Source organism: Dromaius novaehollandiae, chromosome 3, assembly GCF_036370855.1.
Source record: "Dromaius novaehollandiae isolate bDroNov1 chromosome 3, bDroNov1.hap1, whole genome shotgun sequence".
NCBI lineage: Eukaryota > Metazoa > Chordata > Aves > Casuariiformes > Dromaiidae > Dromaius > Dromaius novaehollandiae.
Window position 1 is genome coordinate 97,710,599 of NC_088100.1, and position 14,771 is coordinate 97,725,369.

The 14,771-nt window shown below is 37.0% G+C and overlaps 1 protein-coding gene across 3 annotated transcripts in view; it reads right to left on the bottom strand.

The window, feature by feature from the left end:
• Positions 1–3,905: 3,905 nt before the first annotated feature.
• Positions 3,906–14,771, bottom strand: part of SOCS5 (suppressor of cytokine signaling 5) — an 81,771-nt gene continuing 70,905 nt past the window's right edge. For 2 of the 3 annotated variants that reach the window (XM_064509561.1, XM_026121189.2), the window contains 2 exons: positions 9,507–9,601; positions 3,906–6,924 (listed from right to left, as the gene is read on the bottom strand). In XM_064509561.1, coding sequence (XP_064365631.1) covers positions 5,302–6,912 — 1,611 coding nt within the window. In that variant the 5' untranslated portion in view covers positions 6,913–6,924; positions 9,507–9,601 and the 3' untranslated portion in view covers positions 3,906–5,301. The remainder of the gene's footprint in view (positions 6,925–9,506; positions 9,602–14,771) is intronic. The other variant, XM_026121190.2, reaches the window with a different exon arrangement.

Below are 14,771 nucleotides of genomic sequence, written 5' to 3' on the forward strand. Positions count from 1 at the left end.
AATGTTATACCATGTTTTGTAAGAGTTAACACTTTAAAACCCAATGAATTTGGTTTCTCTCTATTGTAAGATTAAAGAAATGTATCAATTTCATTATAAACAACATACTCCCTTAGTCAGAGTCAAGAGACATAGCTGTTTAGGTAAGTTCGGCCATAGCAGCAAAACACACGCACCAAGCAACCAGCTATAATATGTAACTACAGCTTAAGATACAAAGAAAATAGCCCTTCTATCTGCAATGTGTGCAAATAGAACAAAGTCCAGAGAAAATTTTTACATCACAATATATTCATGCTCACCATATTGGTATACTTCAATTGGCTTCAAAAAACCCCCATGAATGCACATGTGCTTGGAGGCATCTTATTAACATATATACAGACTATGTAGATTCTTGAAGACTATCAGATTTGGCACATATACACTAATTTCACCATAATATTTTAGGAAAACCAGACTCAGTGCTTTCATTGTTTTAAATCTGAATGGCTTTGATATGAGACATCAAATATTGTGATTTTAGAAAGAATCAGAAAATTCAAGTAATGTTTACTGACATTAATTTGTTGCATTAATATTTCTGGTAAATACTGTATTTCAAGTTAGCTTTGGGGGGGGGGGAAGAGCATGCTCACTGCAGATACCTCTCTGTATGGCACTCAGCACCTTCTGGCATTGCTCAGTGCTTTACAGATTTAGTCTTAACATGCAACTTCACAGCAGATGAAGCTCAAGCATGCTCCAAACAAGTTCTTAGAAATCTGGCTTGCATATGGAGAATAAAGCAAACTGGTTTTGTATCAGAGTTCAGAATCTTTTGCTTGTTTCCAAGTAGTGCAGAATCAAAGCTAAATACGGACTTAATGACATGAGTGGATATGATGTCAGAACAATGTCTAGCAGAGGCCTGAATTGGTCTTATCAAGCACTAAGAAACAGGTCTTTCAAAGACTGCATGCTTCTGATTTAAAGACTACTGCTTTTTAAACTTCCCCTTGGACACGATTCATCTGTCATCTACTGTAATCAACATTCAGTCTCTTTACTCGAGTCTTATTTTACTTCACTGCTGAAGAGCTATTATTGACAATGCAAGTGATAGATATTTTCTATAAGAAAACAAATACTGTATTTTAAGAAAAGCTATTTACAGAGGCAGTAAGTAGTAAATACAGTAAGTATGTTATTTAATGGAAACTTGGGGAAATAAGTATTGAAGCATATTAAATTTCAATCCATTAAATTAATAATGGTTCTAACATTTATCACTTGCTTTCATAAGGAGTGCAAAAAGAAGTCTTCCAGTATGTTCAAAATTTGAAGTACACAAACGCAAAACATGGTTTTGTAAATTATTTTCTTATGAGAAGTTTCATTCTGACAAGCAAGTTATTCGGACCACTTGTGTCTAAATGTCCTTAAGAGTATTATCAGAAAAGTTATGCCTTTAAAACTGATTGGGGGGGGGGGGGGGGAGGAGAGAGGGAGAAACAACCACACATCTTCTCATATATAATAAAAAAACCTATTTCTCCCTAACTCCAAGAGAATAAAAAATGTATTTCTAAGAAGATTAGGATTTAATGCCCTAATTTTTATTGTAACAGTGTTCTATAAATGATGATCCAGTTGCACCGTAAAAAAATACACTCCAAGCGCTATATTTCAATGCATTCATGATGTTATCCTATTCACACAATTTTTCAATGTTAGATAGAATGTAATATGGAAGTTACAGCTATTATAATTTCCATCTCTTGGTAAAGTATAATAGAGCTGTTCCTGGCTTCCTAAACTATCATGATGTTTGTATTTATGTGTAACACCACAACCGAGTTCTGCTAAGTAATCAAAGATCTTAATTCCTACATAGCACTATCATCTTGCTTTTTTCAAATAAGGTCAAAGACCTTTGCAAGATCTTGTAAAATAATCCCACAGAGTAAGGCCTTTCTATAGATTTCTGCAGAAATGAGAACCATCTCCAAAGAATACTTTGCAAGATTAAGGCTCAAATAGCTATTTGTTATGTAATCAGATTACATTTGAATCATGCTAGCATGCCTTATTAAATTGAAACTTACTGTTAAAAAAAAAAAAAAATCAGTTTTGTGCACATCTTTTCAAGAGGACATTTTCAAGATTTTCTAAAGAAAATCAAAACACTAAAGGATGCCCCCACAAACAGAAGGAAGCAGTTTAATATCTACATTCTCAACTTACCAAAGTTTTAGTGCCCTTAAAACTGAAGATAAATGAACTCACTGATTAAAAAATGCACTGCAACTCTAGCAGTCAGCACTCAAGTCTACTATAACTAAGAAAGCTTGATTGGATTTTTAGCAAAACCACATTAGCAAGTTATTCTCCTGTATATTTCAGTGAAGCAAAGCTTTAAAAAAAGTCATCAGAAATAGGCCATTATGAAATGTTTTTGTGTTTTAAGGGATCCTCTCTGTAAAGACACTATTTACACAGATGCATGAGCAAGCTTTCCAAAATTATGCCCCCCCCCAAAAAAAAAAAAAAGATTCACCACATGGTAAAAAGTTAAATGAATGTGTAATCTGACCATGTTAATATTGTTGTAGCGGGAATCTCATCAGCTAGTTTATGACAAGCAACTGCAACAGGTGTAAACAAAACCAGATCCCTATATTGAGACAAAGTTTGGCTGCAAGTTGGCTGTAAAATACTAATATTAAAAGCAAGCTATAAAGTAAACTCATCTGGAATTGAAATCCAGTTGAGGGAACAGTGAGAACAACACAGTGAAGGTACACTTGGGTGCAATTTCATGCTGGTGATATTTTTTTTCTTTTTAATGTAAGCAGCTATGCTTAGAGCAGAGTTTAAACCAGGAGTTGCATATCCAACAACACACACAATTCAAAACTTAAGTGACCGTTAGCACATTTGTACACATACTTACATAAACTTAGTGATAAGTATTTACATATTCTGAACAAAGTTTCATTTTAACAGTTGAAGTATTTTAACACATGGAAGAAGATAAGCTACTACACAGAATGCATAATGGGATCACAGATGTTTCCACAAACATATTAACATACGTTTTAAAGTGCTTTCTGGCTGCTTCAAATTAACCGCTTTCAGTATGAGCTTCTACATAGTAGTGCTGTTCCAGTCATTACAAAATTATTTAAATCATTTATCTTCAGGTGCACTGTGAATTCAAGAAAAACGATGACATCGTTGACATAGAAGTTTTTAGCCCTATCAACAAATGAATACATTACTTAGGTTCAGATGAAGTTCTGAAATACTTTGGTTTATCATAATTTGGGATAAACATTTGACAGAACAGAAATTGCACCTCTCCACTCTAACTTTTCCACTAAAGAAATACCCCAACATAAATTGACAGTATTCTTTGGTAAAAACAGGACATTTGACCAATTTGTATACATGTATTTATTAAAAATAGTCTAAAACTGAACAAATGCCACAGCTGTACCGTCAATTTACAGGAATTAATAACCATTCCTAACTCAGTGGGGAGTATCAAAATATTAAGCTTACCAGTCAGTTACATAACTGGCTGAAACACCTTCAGCAACCACTATAGGGGGTCAATTATTATTTTGAAACATTTTTTCCTAATATTTATCCTTTACATTGCAAAAACTTAAAAATGCTCTACACCTGCAGACAAGTCCATTGTTTTGCAGCGACCACAGAAACATTATTCGATGGTGTACATTGTAAGGTTTCTGATAAGCAATTTAACATAAATCAGGAATACGGTGTGCTGACCAACCAATATTCAACTGCATGGTATTTGTGCATTAACTATACTAAGTACTAGGAAAGCCTATTAAAAATTCACTTAACTGCTACAAGTTATGTGAATATATAAAAACAGCGCAGATATACAAGTATAACACTGAACATACTGTACTTTATTAGCACAAAAAGCCAGAACAAGGCACAGCAAGCAGAAAAATACATCAATAGAAGGGTTAGTATAGCATACAAGAATAACGTTTATTGTACTTGCAGCCAAAGTGTTCCCGACCTCGCACAGGTCACCGCCATAGAGAAGTAAGTTATAACATACTGTAGCAGCTGGTAAAGAAACTAGGGAGCACTCATAATTGGTACAAAACATTAACAGGGGACAGAGCATTCCAACAAAATTTTAGTGCAAAAATGTCTAAGACAGAACTGTTTTAAGTCCCATCTCTGATTAAATAAGCAAATAGAACTTAGAATTTTGTTTCTAAGTCATCTGTTGAAACTATAATCAGTGCATATTATTTCAAAAATATTTTAAAAAGCTAATGGAAAAAATATTTACAAATAAAGTGTAGCAGTACCTTTGAAACCTGACATTTATTTCAGATATCTGTCAGGTTTTGTATTCTGATTATAGTAATTCAACCACTGGTAACTTTCTCCATAAAAATATTAAACAACTTTAAATAATTAAACATTTTTTCTCTTCACCATTATCTTCCATTGTAAATTACAAGTAGTCAGGCCACTGATTTCTCTTTTAGAAAAAGCTGCAAGCTTTTCTTTCATGGCAATAATCTAATTCTGTGTTCTGCCACTTATATTAATAAGTCACACTGGAAGGTATTAAACTGTCCATGACAGTATTACTTTTGCTAACAATGCCACTTAAATCTCCAAGTGTTTTAAACAGTTACAGTACTGAGCAGACATATTCAAGTCTTCATGATTAGGAAACCTTATATATTGAGAAAAGCATGATACATTTGTTAGCATCAAAACATCTTCATCTCTTACTGAACTGCAGGTCATCCCTCCTTCTAATGAACTGCTCTTCATTTTTCAGAAGAAAATACTCTTATTCACTAGTACTTGGAAACTTTATGTTTATGAGCTAAATTAGTACTTTGAGTAGTGGAAAGTTTGTGAAAAGATACTTTAAAAAAATACTTCAAATATTAGCAAAAATGCTCCTCTAAAAGTCTGTATTAGCATTGCATGAATGCCCCATGGAAAATGCCTCATAGTTTCTTCATCCAATTACTACAGCTACAAAAGGGAAACAAAATATTTAGAAATTAGCAAAAATATTTTAATTAGGTCTAAATGAAAAACGTGCAGAATTGTGTCTGCTTATTGTTTCCAAGAGGCATCACAATTTAGTTTGATTAACAGCAGGCAGCATCTGACAAGATACTAACACTGAGCTTAAATAGGATATTGCAAAAAAGCTAGACGTTGCTGGTGCGCTTGCTGCAATTAAACTGTAACACACAAAAAAGCGTATTCTATAAGCTTATTGGGGACTCTGGATTCCATTTACTTTGTTTTAATCGGTTCCCGCTCCAACCATCGCACCCTGACTTTTTGTTTATAGTGATACTCCTTTAGAAAGTCTTGCAACATTGAAGGTAAAGGAAGGTCATCAATTCCATCATATGTAGTGCACCTGCAGATTACTGCCCGGCAGATATACTGCAGACTAAAAGGAAAAGTCCTGTTCAGAGATACAGTAAGTAATGGTTCAAAGAACATGCAAGAGCTAGGGTCTTTGTAGTGCTCTAGAAGCCCTGTAACAGTGGAGGAGTGAAACACACAGGGATCATGGGCATCAAAGCTAAAGTTGTGATTCCACTGCTCAATGCGTGCATGTAGGGATCGGTTATAACGGCGGAAGCTCACAGAGAAGAGGTAGTCCTCCTGCGCAGAATCCCTGAGCAAAAAAGTGCCTTCGGGTTTACCCTCCAGAAGTGTTTCTGCTTCATAACGGTCCATCACGCCCCAGTAACATGGGTTACCCGTGATCTGAAGCAAATCTGGCACAAGGCAATGGATGTAATCAATCTGAGTGTGTACTTTCCAAGCCCCTTGCCTGCTGATATGGCCATGACTCTCTCCAGACATCTGACGCTGCTTCTGCCTGCGTGACTGCAGACAAAGTGTTGTCGTGTCCTCTTCTGAGTCACAATTTCCTGGTGGTGGCACATTTTTGTCCCCAGTCAGCTCAGTCATACCAGGGGCTAACTTTGGTCCTAGTTTATATAATGGATTAACCTGTGCTGTAGCTTCAAAAGTATGTATTTGGGCATTGGGAGGGGGGTCAACCCCTTCTTCAATACTAAGTCTACGTCTCTCTCTGAGTCTGTCTTCTTCATCTTCTGTAGAAACCAAGGAAGGATCAAATGTATCAAAAAAAGTTGAGTGTGGACTCACAGGAGCTGTGTGTTGCTTAATGAGATGCCACTTCTGAGCCAAATCTGAGCCTGCAGGAAAAGGGCATTTCTCAAGCATTAGTTCAGAGAGATGGATTTTTCTTTTGTTAGAAAACAGAGGTTTGGACTGTTTGCTGTAAGTTCTCACGGGAAAACACAGCCCAACGGTATCTTGTAGACGCTGTCGCAGAGAACGGCTACCTACTGTCCTGTTTGACACGGTATCCATATCATGAACAGAACTCACTCCATACCTTCTCTCTCTCCTCTGCAAACCACTTCGTGTTCTACCAAATCTTTTTTCAGTATCCAAGGAGCTCTGGGTTTTGGTAGAGCAGGAATGTTTCTTCTTCCCACCCCAAGGAGCATGCCGAGAATAAGAGTCCCTTCGAGCAAGTCTAGCTCCTGTGGTGACACATGAGTCGTTCTCTTTCTCAATGCTTATTTCAACTATCTGAGGAATTTCAGTGACACAGTTTTGGTTTCGCCTTGCTGAATTCTTTGAAGGACTTAAACCTAATTGCAAAGCAATGTTTTCTCTCAAAGGGCTGCTGGGTTGTTGTTGAGCCAAATCAGTTATCTGGATAGCTTTCTCTTTAGCAGATGAACAACTACTGGAGTTCACAACTGTGTTTTCATTTTGGCTTCCACCTTCATGACTGAAGAGATTCTGGCACCTGTATTTGAAATTGTTCCACATCTTTCCCACTTTATCCATGGATTATGTTATCTAAATTCAAGAGGAGAAGAAATATTAAAACACAGTTTTTAAAAGTAAGAATTCATCTTCAGTTATCAATTAAGTTACTGACACAAAGACAATTTTGTTAATTGAACCTACATTTGAAAGGGTGCCTTAGTGTATGTGTAGTTATGTAGCATCAACATGCATTACATCATTTGGATATTTAGAAAACCAGCATGAAGAAAATGTTTGGGAGATTACAAACATCTTATTTAAGAACAGGGCTTCCCATTATTCTATAGGATCATTAAAAATGTAAGTAGGACTGCACAGTTGTATTTGATGGACACTAGGGATTATGCAATTACAAGTTCTTCATTTTAGGTGTCATATGTACAGTATGACTCCCTGATGAGCTTCCAATAAGCAGTGGTAAAACAAACCCTGAAAAAGAACAATTCAAGTCACTCCAAACTATGACAGCAGTTAGCAAAATCCAACAAGCTCGCTGTAAATTTCCCCACATATCATCTAAAAGTGAAACCTCCAGCCACAGGTCAAGTAAGTTTCAAGCTATATCTGATAAGAGGAAAAAAATGTACTGCAAGTAAGACATCGGGGGGGGGGGGGGGGGGGGGAGGAGGAGACCACCAAGAAACAAAGACAGACAGCAAGATACCAGGAAAGCTTTATAATACATTGGTAAAAGCCATAGGTACAAAACATCTTGGGGGGGGGGGAAGATGACTGGCATTACTTCTTAGTAAGTCATGAAAGAGTGAAAGAGCCCAGGGAGTTTCTATCTTTAGCCAGAGCTTTTAAAAAGAAAGCAGCTCTGCAGCAGAGACATGATGACAGTGAATCACAAAGATACCGTAAAAAGATAAAAACATTAGCACTGCGTATTTTGTGACTGCTACTTTAGAAACCAAGTTTGATAATTGGAACAAGACTGCCAAAACACAGGACTGCCCTAGGATACACAGAAACAGGCTAATTCGGTACTAAGAAAAAGTCAGGCAGTGCCAAGCTAAATTAGATCTAATTAACTTCTGAGAGAAGTGCTAAATTGATAAAGGATTAAAACATGTCATCTTATTTAACTCTTAATGGAAACTGTGTTCTATGGATATATATATTATTTTGAGGAAACATTCCTCTGTTCCTGCAGTACTTTTCTGTTCACAGCTAGAAAGAAATCTAAAGCAGTGACCAAATCCACTGGGTCTCATGAGATAAACAGGTGGATGATAAACAGGTAAGCAACACTCTAGAGATCCAGTCTAAAAGTCCTTTAAGACAGGAGCACAGCTATAAGCCTATGATTTTATAACAATATCTATGGAGACTGAGAAAAAGTCAGAGGTATAGCTTACATGAGAATCCTGATAAAAAGATAATGAATGTGAACCACCTACCAGCTGTTATGAGAGCAGAAAGCAAGAGGAGCAAAGAAGTTTTTTTTTCCCCCCACCCCTCCTCAGATATTCCAACAAAAGCAGCAAGGCAGGTATCCAATATCCAAGAGCATAAAATAAAGCCTTAAGACTTCAGTGTGGACTCAGGGAAGTGAATAAAAGGGAGAGAGGAAAAAAAAGTCAAATCTTCGCATTCTCTGGAGATTGCTGGTACAAGTTACCTAGAACACAGTGCCAATAATAATCTGAGCAACACACAAGAAGTTATTAAAAGGGGAGACAATATTTAAAATAACTTTTAGACAAAGAAAAACCTGCAAAGAAACGAAACGTTATGTTTAAAAGACCTTATAGAGTGCTGTGCAAAAGTGAAAGTGTGTAAAGACATAAGCAAGGAATGTCCTCCTGATTAAGAAATATTCCTAAAATAGACTTTCCTTTAGCAACTCCACGCTAAGCTTCAGGAGGGGGCAGGAATTGTTCTCAGAGCAGCAGAATGAATTAAGCCATATCTTCTACAGATTTGTAAGAACCATACAACCATGTTTCATCCCACCACAATAACTGTGTAGCTGTGGTGTCTCTCAGAACATCCACACTGACCAGAAGGCAGCTCATGTTTGATGGCCACCAGCCTGTCCACACACCATATATAAAGTGGAGTTCTATCTACTTTTCTTTCAAGGGGTATATCCATTTATTTCTTTTCCTCTACCAGCCACCAAGATATATAAATTTAAACTATCTTTGCGACACCTACTATGCCTTTCATCAAATTCAGCTGAAACCAGCAAAGAGGTTTAGAATTTGGGGGCTGAGGGACATAAGGGAAAAGACAATAGATAACAATGATGTAACCTTTGTCCCCTTGGACAATCAGGGTAGAAACAGCAAGTATCTTTGAGACGATCAACCAGAATTGCTCTTCTGACCACACAATCATACAGTATTTAATATGACATTTATTCTCAAATTGCTCACTATTGCATTTACTTTGGACAGTTAGCCTAGAACATCTTTAAACTGTTATACAGGTTGAAAGTTTCCTAAGTTCACCCAAAAATCTAAAACACACACCAACTCCTCCCTCCTTCCCTCTCCCCCTGTCCCCTAGATACTGACTTCAGAGGCTGCGCTTTCCAAAAAGTGCAAATTTAAAGGTTAACTACTCTTTGTTCATACTCAAGAGAATATAGATACCCTTCTTACCCAGAAAAGGATATGAGTCACTGTATCTTGTCTTGAGAATATACCTCAACATGAGCTTGCTAGATTCCTTCTCTGAATTGTGGACAACATGATTACTACAAAGAGGGAAAAAAAAAAATTCTTGTAAGTTGTTAGAGTACCTTTTCATTTGGATATTTAAAATTTGTCACTGATATCAAAGAGCTTTTAAAAATAAATTATATTTTAAACATGCACACAGAACAGCCTGCTCATTTTATATTTATTCTGTTTATTAACATAAATAAAAGGCTTCATGGAACTTTCTGATCCATTAACCACATTTGTGAAGCAGTATCCAGGCGAGCACCCTCGAATGAAGGTCTTGAGAAAGAAGAGCAAAGCTACAGCATCTGGATCATTAAAGTGCCAGACACAGTGGGCACACTCACGCCTGCAAAAGAGGTTTCCACACATTTTGGTCTCAAGTCCAAAGCAGTGGTTCCCAAGTTGTGGTTGGCAGTGCCATGAGATCACCTCGCACTGCCTCTCCTCCTTGTTTCCAGCTGCTACCTCACATCAAAAGGCAGCTAAAAATACACACTTCTCTAATATTACTTTTCCAGGTAAGCAACTGCTGCACTTGCCACAAGGATGTTATATGATTGTGAAGCAACTGGAATGTGAAGTGGGATTCTAAGAATGGGAGAGTAAGTGGAATACAGGACAAGTTTTTTAGTAAAAAAAGTAGGTCAGCACTTCTCTAAAATAATAATCATATCGTTTTTCAGAAATCCAAGAGCAGCTGAGGGATTTAATAGAGCGTGCTCACATGAGTATCAGAAATATAGCAGGAACAGAAGAATAAATTGCTTCTCAAACCTAGAACCAAGCCTAGGACAGTAGTAAGAGTTAACAGAAAACATTAAGAAGTTATGCTGCTGCTTTACAAGTAGAACAGAAAGAAAAATATTTGAATATGATGTATATTTACTGGAATAAAGACTGCAAGGATGACTAGTCACATTCAGTCACTAGTAAATATTAGAAGTTAATTTTCCTAGGCAGAAACTTCAAAGTAATGTCAGAAACGTAGTAAGCATTTTCAGTTTCCACTCACCTGTGGAAGCACTAAAACTGCTAAAATGCCCTTTAAGCAAGGCCCTATGATTACTATCAAACAATTCCACAATGTTAAGTTCCCTTCCAGGGAGCAGAGTTGCTAGTACAAAATCTTGGCACAAAACTAAGATTAAACCAAAGCCAACGGAACTTCACTTCTGTAACTTTAACATTTACAGTATATCAGTTTCTTCTTTTCTATTACGTTTCTAGCAAGTCTACAATATCCAAGACAGTAAACACTACTATAATTGACTCAGAGGAAGGGTCTTAACAGAGCAAAGGAGATGTAAAGTTTCTAGAATAAGGACTATAAACTTTTCAATAAGCATTACTTAAAATGTTATGTCACTCAGGCTTATGAGGACACGCCTGCATTCCAAATAAAACCAAAAATGCCTTTTTTTTTTTTTTATACTGAGCACAGTTAACAGGTGGCAAAGGGGCGGCACACTATTTTGACTAATTAAAAGTCTGAAAGGGACGCGGACGCTTATCCTGAAGTGTCATACTTAACGGTACTTATTGTAATTTCATATGTCACTCCATTATTCCTCAGTTCTGCTCACAAAGGTGAACAGGCAATGTACTGCCTATCATGTTATACCAACCTTGCTAGCCAGCTGACAGGGCCTGTTGGACAGGCCGCCTGGTGGTTACACCAGGGAGCGGCTGCTTCAGGAACCATTCTTTGCTAGTGGAAAACACTTTCTTGAATGTGGGTGACTGTCTCAGTTACCTCTCAATCCCATGTCAGAATAAAGCTTCAGTCAGTCTTAAAGTCTTTCATAGTCAATCTAATAATTTCGTATTTGTTTAAAAGTGCAGCAGACTTGCAGTTTAGCAGATTTCTTGTAACAGCACTAATGTTGATAAAATACAAGTTACTTCTGAAATGGACCTAAAGCCATCTTGATTTTAGGAAGTAGCAATGCCAGTGATTATTTTACCTTAATAAAAAAAGAAATTTAATTCCATCAGAACCCCCAAAGTGAATTAATCAATTCGTAGATTTTTTTCCCCCCAGAAAAAAGTTATGCTAATGTTCCCCAAACAATCTCTTTTCAACTAAAAATAATTTCTGTATCTACTTTATAGTGGCCTAAATACTGTAAAGCATATTACATCTCCAGAAAAATAGGCACAGCATGCTTATTGCAAAAACAAGAGTCTATGAAGTTCTTCATTTAGGTATTTTCACATTATGACAGCTTCAGAACATGGAAAAACAATTCTCATCAGTCAAAAATCAATAACCTGGAGGGAGCGGGAGGTGCAGGGGGGACGGGGACACAATCTCTCTGCTCCTTGTAAAATGTTTAGCTCAATGCCGGCATAAGCACACATAGGCCAAGCAGGCTAACGCATACAGTAACACTGTGGCGTAGCACCTTCGACCATGGAGGTTAAAGTAAAAGGAATGAAGAGATGCTACACATCTACTGTTTGGATTGTTCCTTACTTTAAAAGGATTCACTTAGCACTGACAAGATAGACTCAATTATTAAAGACATTTTCTTCCACTGAAGTCTGCTGGCTGAAGAGGTTAGTGTCCTATTTGTATATTGCCAAATGCCTACCAGCTACTGCTCCTAAAGATCCACTAACAGAGCTGCTCACATAAGCACTCCTCAACCTTATTCAGTCAAAATCAACACGGTTTCTTCATTTAAAGTAACCCACTTGAGGAAAGAAGAGGAATACTAAAGCTTACAAAGCAATTTCCTTCCTTTCTATATACAATTCCAGAAATAATGAATTACTGCTATAGTACAAGAGATAACTTAAAAAAAGCAAACAAAACAAAAAACCCACGCAGACACACACACAAGCAATAGATTGCCTTAAATGGAACATGCATTTCTCTACACATACACAAAAAAAGTAGCCACTATGCACAGTTTGAAGAACTGATTTGGGGGGCTGGAAAGAAGAGTTGGTTGTTTTTTTAAATAGACAAGGCGATGTATAGCACTTTCTCAAGGTTTCACGAAAGCCTTATTAGGGCCAAAATGTACTATCATTTTTTCCTAGCAGGCTCTGATAACTTGGAAATATGGTTGTGTAGGAAGAATATCTAGAGATCTCAACCTCCAGATCATTGACAGCTCATACACTTAAGTTTGCCAAGAAGAGTTAAAGGACACCATGCTATAATTCTACCAACACACAAAATTGGCATGGCATCCATGACCACCTGCTGATACAGGGCAGTAGCTGTACACTGTATGGCTGCTCAGCAAACCAGATCAAGGAACTGATCCAGATCAAAATAAATTATCAGGAAAAAGTAAAAGGGCCAATCGTTTGCTCACTCTGGTTTATGACTTCTATACAAACATTCCTGCTAGCACAAGGGAAGAGCTGATGAGGAGGTAGGCAGAAGCAGCCAGGGCAAGACTGCTTCCTTCCACAGTAGCACTTGTTAGCTCTGCTCAGGGTGGCTCATAGATGGCTATTCCAAAGGAGAATTTCAATTGAGGCCTATATATTAATCAAATATGTGGCTCTGGCTGCAAAGAAAGAGATTAGGACTGTATTTAAGTCTTTTTTCTGAATTTTCACATTGAAAGTTCAGCCACTGAAAATGTTTATTTCAAAAATAAAATGCTGAGTTGGCTGGATGTGTCCTGCTAAAGCATACTAAAAGCTACAAGTTCCAAGGACTAAAAGTTGGCAGACTGTCAAGTCAAAGAAAAATAATGATATTTTGCCATTGTTCCAAGCTGAAAGTAGGAAGTAATCTCCTCCCCCTCCTTGCTGCAGATTCACAATGAGCAAAAAGCGGTCTTAGCCTGGATAGCTGATGTTCTGCCAGTTTCTTTCCAACCAACTATGCACTGGTAGCTTCAGTTCAAAAATACTGCTCCAAAGTATTCTGAACAGCAGGATACAGCCTTGTTAGTACTGCTACGCTTTGACGGTTAAAAAGGACAGTTTCAGGACTACATGTGTTCAGAGACCATGTTATAAAGTATCATAGAGTTGCTACCCATTTCTTTTCTGCTCAGAAAATCCAAAATCCCTAAAAGAAGAAAAATTCAAATGAAGAAGGGAATATGAACAACATTATATCCAGACAGAGACAATTATTTCTGAAGTACTCTTTTCCCCTTTACTTATACAAGCCTTGTGGATAATACAACTATCAGGAAGAGAGCTAGTATTTCTAATTATATAAAGATTGCAGAAATACAAGCAGCAAGCCTAAGTTTCAGATATTAGTAGAGAAGTAATGCTGTACAGATCTACTGAGAACTGCACATACTGATAGATAACTGCGGTAGAAGCTCTATAAATTCAAGTAAATAAGGCATAGTAATTCCAGGGAAAAACAATCATTTAGCCAGTATCCTGATAGCCACTGGTTGTAACGTGCAAATCCATACAAGCAACATTAAATGGGAATGGAGTTTCTTTTACAATGATTTCCAGACACCACAGGTAGGAAATGGAGCACAACTTCATCTTATAATTTAAATTGTTTTGACATACCAGAAAGAGAGGCCCAAGTCCTGTGCTACTCTCCAAAGACAATTCTTAGATCGAGCATTCCATCTAGAAACAGGAACTACTAAACTCCTAGACTTCAGGTCAGGCTACAAAGTTAGAGTCTGAAAGTGATGCTCTTTGAAAGAGTCAGCAATTCTAACATAGAGAAATACTCTGTTTCAATAGAAACTTTTAAAAAATTCCTTATAAAGGTCATTGAAAAGAAAGGCATTTAAATGAACAAAATTTACAGTGTTATGAGAACTGAGATTAAATTTCCAATATGTATTCACAGTGCTAAATCCAATTTTGAATCTTCAGTGCTGTATAAGAATACATCGCCAAGTCGGACCTTATGACATTTGACCAGTAGGGACCTTAACAAAAAAATTCACATCTGTTAAATGTGGTAGAACAACAGTTATTGCACGACTTAGAATTTCTATAGGATCACACAACAGCAGTTTTGCCACAATCAGCCCTCAGCGTGGAATTAAAAAAATGAAAAAAATAAAATAAAAAAAGAAAAAGCACTGTTAGCATAGTCAGGTACCTGCTTTGGAAGAGAACTGTAGATGACTCACTGAAATAATGTCTTCTGTTTAAGTCTCCTAGAACATAAGCTGCCAATATATTTTTTTAAGTACACGTGGGCAGAATAAACAGTTCCAGTCAGTGTTCAAGTTCAGCATG